The 9671-nt window shown below is 39.5% G+C and overlaps 1 protein-coding gene across 1 annotated transcript; it reads left to right on the plus strand.

Moving 5' to 3' along the window:
- Nucleotides 1–513: 513 nt before the first annotated feature.
- LOC107693995 (glycoprotein endo-alpha-1,2-mannosidase-like protein) lies at nt 514–9181 on the plus strand. Its single transcript, XM_016493610.1, has 4 exons — nt 514–1620; nt 1788–1897; nt 6981–7057; nt 7747–9181. The coding sequence occupies exons 1-4, from the start codon at nt 1116–1118 to the stop codon at nt 8381–8383; spliced, it is 1329 nt and encodes a 442-aa protein (XP_016349096.1). The 5' UTR covers nt 514–1115; the 3' UTR covers nt 8384–9181.
- Nucleotides 9182–9671: the final 490 nt, after the last annotated feature.

Below are 9671 nucleotides of genomic sequence, written 5' to 3' on the forward strand. Positions count from 1 at the left end.
TAATCTGGTAAGCACATTGTAAACGTGTATGGTCATCATGTGAAAGCAATGTTTGAAATGTGTACTGCATATGTCATTCTGTTTCAGATACTGTTTAAAGACAGTGGGTAGTATCCTGTATACTAAAATGCAGCAAGCAGTAGTATTCTGAGCAATAAGATTCTTTTTCCATTTTGATTAATGTTCTGGCAGTAATATAAGGCGCAATTTGAGACTTTTTTATAACCATCAAACGTTTTCACTTCATATTGCATTTTTTATTATTAAAAATAACCATATTTCTTTATATACAAACATTAAGAGGTAAACAAAAGTAAAACATACTAATGATGGAAATGCATATCATTGCATAACAATCACTGTTTTACATACTATGTAAAAAAATAGTATGCAGTATTCAGTATATACTGCTCAGTATGCAGCCAGAATCACGCCATTGCGAACACAGTCAGTGCCCTTGTTTGAGCATGCGTGCATGGTGACAAACCCACGAGACTCCACCTTCCAGTAACAAGAGATGATTTATCATGAGCACACTGGCGACAGAGGAACAGAAATCAGCCGATGCTTTCACAAAGCCAGTGCATCTGATGTGAAAGTTTTTTTATACTGCGCAAAACGATTAGAATACAGGTCCACGCGTGGGAGAGCACGAGAGAGAAGACGGCGTTCAGTTTGCAAGTGGGAAGCAGCGCAAATGAAGCGATGGAGACGGATGTACTGGTGGTGCATGTGATAAATGCATGATTGCATGGACGCTTTTCCCTCGAATTCAAACGGGCTTGTACGACAAATCTATGCACTGTTGAGTTAGAAATATAGCATGCTCTGTCAGGTTATGAATATGCCGTGATAATGCGGGCTGGTTTGTCAGGTTATTATTTTCATTGCATGTTCAGAAATCTATCAAGGCATTTTTACAATTTGTTAAAGTAATACAGATAATGGCTTCCTGATAAGGACCAAGCGACCAGTCCAGAGTGCCAAATGCAAGTCTCATAGAGGGCAAACTGGAATTGGAGATGGAAGAAATGCAATTCACAACCCACTTTTGGAGGCCTCGATCATACTAACCTCAGTCTGAACTGCCGTTTCCAGCACCACGGACAGCGACCATGAACAGGCTACGCAGAAAAGCGTGTGTGGCTCTTCTATTGTTCACTTTGTTCATTTTTGGTACTATGATGGGCCTACGAACCCTCAAACCCACTGATGGCTTCTCGGATCTTGCGCCAGGAATGGAGTTGATGCCTTTGATTGGAGAGCGAATGGACCAGAGACCCAATCAAGTAGTTGAATCAGCAGGTCAAAATGGTGGCGGGGGCAGTGACACCAAGATACTGTTTTCCAACTCTGGTCCCGACCACAGCATATTCTATGACATTCACATCTTCTATTATTTATGGTATGGCTCGCCACAGATGGACGGTAGTTATATACACTGGGACCATGTACTGGTACCACACTGGGACCCCAAAATAGCTGCCAGTCACCCAAAAGGACGACACAATCCTCCAGACGACATTGCATCCAGTTATTACCCTGAACTGGGACCCTACAGCTCCAGAGATCCAGATGTCATTGAATCCCACATGGCACAAATCGAAGCGGCGGCTGCAGGTTTTATGGCCAAGATACAATTTGATGAATTGTGCTTGTCATTTATTATATTTATGTTTCTTTGGCTATTATAGTACAATGTAGGTGGTCGTTCATCATTAAAAAAAAAGCCTTAAAAGAGACAAAATGTTGCTTGTAGAACAATGTATTTCCACTTTTGATGCCAGGTGTGGTGGTCCTGTCCTGGTACCCTCCTGATGTGGCAGATGAACATGGCAAACCCACAGAGGATGTAGTGCCAGCTGTAATGGACGCTGCCCATAGACACAGTATCAAGGTAACTGGTGAGAGATCCATAAAACTTATCTGCTTACACAAACACTTGGTTTATGGATTTTTTTCTGATGTATTTGTTTTAAACACTGTCAGAAAAGAATGTGCACAGTATGTACCTTTAGGGGTAAAGCTGCTTGGCACCCAGGCAGGACCTTTAAATGGACAACTTTGCTTCTTAGCTACTCTGAAAAGGTGTATATTAGTAGCTTAGAGTTGGGGTTCCCAAACAGTTTGGTCAACCAAAACCCTTTAGATGTAAAAAAAAAACAAATTGCTAAGTTATTATTTCTCTGATGTTGGTTGATGCTTTCTCGGATGTTGTCACATAACATACAAGTAAACAGAGTAAGTAATGCTAGTGTTTTATGTTGTTTATTTATATATAACATTACTTACTTCCTTACACCTTTTATTATAGGAAAATGTTTCATATTGTTTCTGTTGGGAAACATACTGTTGTGAACATAGCGCACATTGTGTTACAAAATGTTCATTAAACTCACGGCACTTGCAAAGATGGGTTTGTCAAAGACGCATTAACTGTACACTGAGCTGCTCTCAAAACATAGTATTACAAGCTGCCTGTGTGTGTGTGTAAACTATACAGCTACTTTTGAACTTTATAGCTACTTCTTTAGATTCCGGTCTTTTATTTGATAATTGCGATTTTAAAAGGTATTGCTATTTCAGTTTTATCGATTATTTATAAAGCCTCATTTGCTAATTTTAATGTTACATGCTTTTCATCAAGTCACAAACCCCCTGCAGTTCCCTCTTAATCCCCCAGGAGTTTACGAATCCCTGCCTTAGAGTAGTACCCTTAAGGGAATCTTTTATAAACTTTTAGATGCAAAGATGTCCCTTTAAGATGCCCCAGTGACAAATTGATGTACCGCTAAATATACCCTTTTTTTTCTGTGAGAGAAGGTATATCTGAGCTTATATTTAAATTTCAGGACAATTTAGTGACCCTAACCTGATACCTTAAACCTAAAGTGTTCACCTTGAACGGTAAAGGTGAATGGTAAACATAACTTCCACACCAAGTCTGTGCTTATTTATTAATATAACAAATATATAGCCTATGTTGTAAGACTTCATATAAAGACCTCTGTTATGTATTGCAGTTTTCACATTACATCACCCATATGGTGTATAAATGTCAAGAAATAAGCCTAGTATTACATCTTATTTTGTATCTTATCAGTGTCCTTATAAAGGAAGTAAATATGATTTTACATATGATCATTCCTTGTAATATCCCCTTTACAAATTCAACAAAATCTATGAGTTACTAAAAATAGTAGATAGGCACTATAAGCACTAAAAATGGTTTTCAGTTTTGTTGTAACAGCTGAATCGTTTGTGCTTTTGTAGATGAGCCACTGATTGTAATTTCTTGAGCTTGCCTAGTGGTTGCAAAAGTCTCTGTTTACTGCCTATAGCTGTGTTCACCATTTCTGCCTGATATTACTGGGCCTTTTTGTCCATCATGTTTTGTAAGCCCAGAATCCTCTGGTGTCTAGAGAAGCAAGTCGGGAACACCATGCCTGTGATTATTGTCATGTTGTTGTCAGTGTGTGAGTTGTGTCATGGAATGGTTGAATTTTAGCTGTAACATTGGGACTCTTCGTTTTTAAATAGCTTCATCAGTACAGTATGTCTTTTATCTGTAAAGTAATTTGCAAAACGTCATGCTGTTTCCCAAAGACCTTGACCTGCTCAACTGCTCTGTTTTGGGTAAACAAAGCACACCGCATTCTGTGGCACAGATGTAGTTTTAAGTCTTGAAATACACAAGGGGCTGTATTGCAAGGCGACTGCAAAATCTTTGAACAAAATATATGAATTAGTTTGGAAACAGAAAGCAATAACAGTCATTTGTACTCATTCATGAATGCTCCCAGTGGCTGCTTGAGCAGTGGGATGTAATGAAACGTATCTCTTCACTGCATGTGCTTCGTTTCCATCAGAATTGATAGTGTTGGAGTCTGGGCTTTATGTTTGACAATGATGATGACAATTCTCACAACCACACTGAGCTCTTCTACAATCCCAAGTGCCATTGTACATCCTTTTGGTGAGGTCCTTTCTCAAAAACACAATTTTTATTTGTCCTTTTTTTTTATATATAATGTGTCTCAAAAGACAAGTGTCTTGCTGATTAAAACAGTTTACATGTTCTGGCAAACCATGTCCAATTAATTTGCACTCCACTTGTGGCTTCACATCCATGCTAGTAGAACGTTTGGAGGCCAGTATGTCTCAACATGGTTCTGGACATTTCAACAATTTCACTGTCATTAGCTACAACTCATGATTCAGGTTCTACCCACAATTTGAGCAAGACTGGGTAAAATATTGACTTTTTAGTAGAGCCCGACCGATATATCGTTTTGCTGATATTATCAGCCGATATGAGCCTGTCGCAGATATATCGTATCGGCGAATATGCCGCCGATATGAACATTTTTTTACAGAACATACAACGCAGATTAAATGCTTCTGAACTTAGTTTGTCCAACAGAGCGCGGTCCATTGTTTGCTACTGGTGACTCAGGTCAGTGTAGAGATGCGCGGATGAGCTCAAACTTTATTTTTATCCATCAACGTGATTGGATAGAGAGTAATAGGTCTCGTGACTTTCGTCAAATCAAATTGTGCATAGAAAACTTTAACCGCCAACTGTTTATCATGGCTGCTGGAAGTCATGTTACCAATCAGCTAATCAGCAAACGTAATTTGGCAACTTATTGTAACTTGGAAATTGAACTTGAAAGCAGGTTATTACTTGCATTGTAACAAAATATTGAGTTTGAAATTCCAACAAACAGGAAAATAGTGTTGTGAACCCACTTCTGTCTTTGCGAGGCTGAGCTGAAGGTGTTGCCTCATCCCGGCTGAGAAGTCAGAAAGGCTGGCAGAGCTAAATGCTGAAACTTTGAGGTTGTCAAGATGGCCGTACTTGTATGATCGAGTCTAATGTGTTGTGAACTGTGTTGTGAACTGAACCCTGAGGCACCCCGATGGTCAATCGATGTGACTTAGACACCTTGCCTTCCAGAAAACCTTGAAGAACATGTCCATGGATATCATATTTGATCATACCATATCATGCTGTGGATATCATATTTGAGTGTGTATTATGACCTTGGGGTAATCTGTCAGCTAGTTTGTTGATTTATTTTTTGTTCTATGTGCTGTGATTTGCCTTTTTTGAGAAAGGCTGTGCAGTCTAGTTTCTTAACCAGCCCACACTGTAGCATTGATTTACAATTGTTTCTTTGGCATTTCTGCTTTATCTTGGTATCACACATTTAGCTGTAAGGGCACAGCAAAGCTTATAGCCTGAGTGAGTGGATTGACGTCATGCCAGTGCTTATACAACAACCACTGTATCTTCATAACTGTGCTCAAGGCCGTGCCTCATTCTGTACAGACACGTTCAGCCGTTGAAATGAAAGAGGATTTATTAGTACTTTAGTCTTTTTGAGTTGTTCTAAACATGTTTAAAACTTTCCAACCACCAAAGCACTACATTTTCTCTTAAATAGAAATGTTAATCTCATTTGCATTTCATGTTTAAAACATTTTTTTTTTAAAGAGACATTTTGTGCTTGGCTGTTAGATGGCAGTTCAAAAGTGATTTCAGAAGGGAATTGGCACCTCTGATTTGCAAAAATGTGTCAAAGCAAATTCACAATTCAACAGAACATGTTCCCCGTCATATAGCATGAATAATGAGACGAAAGGCAGAGAAAGAGACTTGAGACAGGCATCACAAATCAGATTTTGTATATATTTTTTTTTGCTATATCTGACTCAAATCTCTTTAGACTGATGAAGAGCTTTTAGGCTTGAAATGTCACCTGTGGTGAGAACATAAATAGTTTTCTGCATTTGGAGCTGTGGTGTGCCAACTTTGATCTTTCTTTATGCAACATTTTAAGGTTGAGCATCCACATTGAGCTCTTGGCCTGTTGGACGTGTGCACTTCAGGTGTAATTTTAATGCATTTTGTTCTTATGCATCTTATGAGTGTGTCACCTTTGTGAGTTGTAACAATGAACATGGGCAGAGGCTTTTTTTTTCTTTCCATCCTCTTTTCCTACACTGACTGTACCATTACAGGTCATGACTATAGCAATAGGTGTAGTTGTAACCAGTTATTGACTACACTGGCGGTCAGTCCTCAAGAAACAGAGGGCCAATGGATCATTTCAGGTGTTGAGCACCTGCAATTTGTGTTATCAGCAACCTCCTTCTCAAAAGACTGGTGTAGTGCAGATGTTCATGTCCAAAGTGTCTGCTGTCAAACTGACCATGACAGACAGAGCTGCGTCGCTAAATGCAGGTTGCCATGGAACCAGTTTATGAAGACCTTCTGGATTGGCAGTGTGGAAAATGGTGGGTGTTTGTGCTTGGCTTTTCTCATTCAAGGCCCTAAGGGCTTTGCAGTTCAATCAGCCTTGTGCATGTCGCAGTCACTGAAGTGGAGAGGGTCTGTCTCCTCTGAGTATTCAACATGACACGTCTGTGTCTTAAGCTACCATGTTTCTGGGACTTTGAGAAAGTCATCTGTCAGCCACCTTACAAAGGTGTTGCAGCAGAATAGAGCAATATGATCAGTAGCTCTGATACATGGGTGATGAAGTTGTTATTCACAGATAATCTTCGCCTCCAGTGCATTGTGAACTTGAGAACTGTTGTAGAAAGAAATAGGGTAACACTTTAGTTTAGGGACCAATTCTCACTGTTAACTTATTATTAGCATGCATGTTGGCTGTTTATTAATACTTATATATATATATATATATATAAAATTTCCCATGCAGCGTTTATTTGATCAGATGACACCTGTTTTGATATTTTGCATTTAATACAATGACATTTACACATTTTTTTAGTGTAACTTAAGTGTCCAATTACTTTTTAGTTGCATCTGTATGCCCTCTACTATATCATTATCAAGATATGCATCAGTTTATTACAGGTATACAGACAGATGTGTTGTATGTTTGAATGATACATGATTTAGAATCTGCTAGAGATTGTCTTACTTCATTAACTTTAATTCTTTTCAGGTTGCGTTTCACCTGCAGCCCTACAAAGGCCGGACAGACCTCACTGTGCACGACAACATCAAATACATCATTGACAAGTAAGCTGCACCTCCTCAATACCTCCTGCGCCGTTCCAGAACTAAAGATCACAACGAGCCTGTCTGCAAACCTGAAAGTCTAGCCCTTCTCCATCCTGATGAGCTGGCTTGCTTTGAACTCAGGAGTTGGGGTGAAATTCAATCCAGCCTGGCGAACAGAAAAGAGAGCGGTCTTTTAAAAATAGAGGTCTTTTCCTCCATTAATCATTCATGAAACAGAACGTATAACATGACCCGATGGTATTGTGGCTAACTCACTCCGGTTCAAGAGAACAATGGCTGCAGTGTGTAAATCTATAACACTGTAACAGTCTACTGACTGTAGCATGCAGAGTCGTTTTGTTTACCAAATATATTAAAGTAATTTGTCCTTGAATTGTTCTCTAGCAACAGGAATGCTTTGGAAAGAAAGAAATTATGTAAAACCGAGCTAAGTAAAGTGTAGGTTTACATGATCTGAGTATCAGGTAATACAGTCATCTGTACTGCTGTTTCTCAAGTGCTTTCCGTGAGTGCGATTCGAGACGGAGTGAACACGGACAAAGGCGTTTCATTCATTCATAACCCCCCCAGCACAGTTTTGTATAGGGCCCCCAGAAGTCTAGGATCGGCACTGATTACAACTCTGATATGTTCTAAACTGAGTTCAGTATAAATAAACACTAAATAAATAAATAATCTTTTTACAGATACGGGAAACACAGGGCTTTCTACAGGTTCAAGTCCAGCACTGGGAAGATCCTTCCGCTCTTTTATGTGTACGACTCCTACCTTACCCCACCGGAGGCCTGGGCTGAGCTGCTGACCGTCAGAGGCTCTCACAGTCTCCGAGGAACTCCTTACGATGGCATCTTCATCGCCCTCATTGTGGAAGAGCGTCACAAGCAGGACATCCTGACTGGTGGGTTCGACGGCATGTACACCTACTTTGCTTCGAATGGCTTTTCCTTTGGATCTTCTCACCAGAACTGGAAAGCGATCAAAGCGTTTTGCGACAAGAACAACTTGCTGTTTGTGCCTAGTGCTGGACCTGGTTATATGGACACTGCCGTCCGGCCGTGGAACAACCACAACACACGCAACAGAGTGAATGGACGATATTACGAGACCTCTTTGCAGGCAGCGATGTCCGTTAGGCCTGATATCATCACAGTAACATCATTTAATGAGTGGCATGAAGGAACTCAGATTGAGAGGGCCGTGCCTAAGAAGACTGTGGCCCGTCTGTATTTGGACTACAAACCCCATCAGCCAGACCACTATCTGGAGCTCACCAGGAAGTGGGCAGAACATTTCAGTAAGGAGAAAGAGCAGTGGCTTATGTGATTGGAACTAGTAACGTCTCACTATTGTTGAGTTTTGGGTTTAGAATGTTTTCATGTTATTGACGTTATCAATGTTACCGATTACTGTCTTTCAATTTATGCATACATTTTAAAGGCAGCTAATTAGCAAGAACGAGCCACCTTCTTGCTCCCTTACATAATGTTTAAAAAAAACAATGAATGAGATCTGTCCAAAAATGAAATTTGTGTTTTGCATTTGTCCGTTCTCATTCAGTCAAGTGCATATTCATATATGGGACATCACGAACAGCCCAAAACATGTGAGAACGAATGCTGTTTGCCATCGCTGACATCAAACCTGGCACGAAATGTCTTGATGTGCCATATTTGAGTGGATATGACTGTAAACACAAAGTTAGTGCACAGTTAGTATGCCTTAATGGATTTTATGTTATAATTTTTTTCTCTGTCTTGTTTTATTTTGTCATTTTTGGACCTGAGCAGCATCTATCCTCATTCCCTATCATTGTATGGAGAATAGAAGCGTGAACATTGTGCTATATGCCTCCTTTTGTATTCCAAGTGTGGATTGGAAGTACATGGTCTGAGTGAATTTGGTATTTTAGCTATTCTTTTAACATTAGGCATTGAATCTGACTTCTGCTAGCGGCAACAGTGAAAGACAACTCAGTATTGAAAGACTATACCTTTATTGTGTGTTTGGATGACATATATAAATGGTTGGTGGTTGTGGATATAGATTGTTTGAATAATGGCTGATTTATTATCTTATTTAGTCAATCCTAATTATGCATATTGTAACTCACATTTATTATTAAACAATAAAAGAAAATCAACTATTTTGCCATAATGCTGTATTTTACAGATAATAACAGACTGAGCAGAATGAATTTCTGTCTAAAGTCATCGTAAAACCATTCTTCTGTAAATTGTCACATTTATGTCAGTGTCTCAATTTAAAGGGGTCATATGGCGTTGCTAAAAAAAGAACATTATTTTGTGTATTTGGTGTAATGAAAACGGATTATAATGTTTTATACTGTCTTTTTACGCATTGTGTTGCGTTGCGTTGCATCACGCAGCGTAAAGATAAAACCATGTCTGCATTTGTGATCAGAGAAACGGCAAACAACAAGCGCTACTCTACACTGCTCAAAACTCGCATTTGAATCTCTTTCATAACGAAACACACAGCGTCTCCACGACATGGTGGTGGCAACAACAAAACTACAGCGATAATCAAAGTTATGCCTTCTTTCTTTGCGTGAACATTTGGGCGGCGTTATGCAAATCTTCCCACATAGTGA

The sequence above is a fragment of the Sinocyclocheilus anshuiensis genome, unplaced genomic scaffold (assembly GCF_001515605.1).
Source record: "Sinocyclocheilus anshuiensis isolate Anshui unplaced genomic scaffold, SAMN03320099.WGS_v1.1 scaffold2456, whole genome shotgun sequence".
Classification (NCBI taxonomy): Eukaryota; Metazoa; Chordata; class Actinopteri; order Cypriniformes; family Cyprinidae; genus Sinocyclocheilus; species Sinocyclocheilus anshuiensis.

What these genes read in the sequence shown, in the direction of transcription:
- LOC107693995 (XM_016493610.1), top strand. Translation starts at nt 1,116, where the DNA reads ATGAACAGGCTACGCAGAAAAGCGTGTGTGGCTCTTCTATTGTTCACT. An exon ending in AATCGAAGCGGCGGCTGCAG is followed by an intron (nt 1,621 to 1,787) that starts GTTTTATGGCCA and finishes TTTTGATGCCAG; the next exon opens with GTGTGGTGGTCCTGTCCTGG. An exon ending in CCCATAGACACAGTATCAAG is followed by an intron (nt 1,898 to 6,980) that starts GTAACTGGTGAG and finishes AATTCTTTTCAG; the next exon opens with GTTGCGTTTCACCTGCAGCC.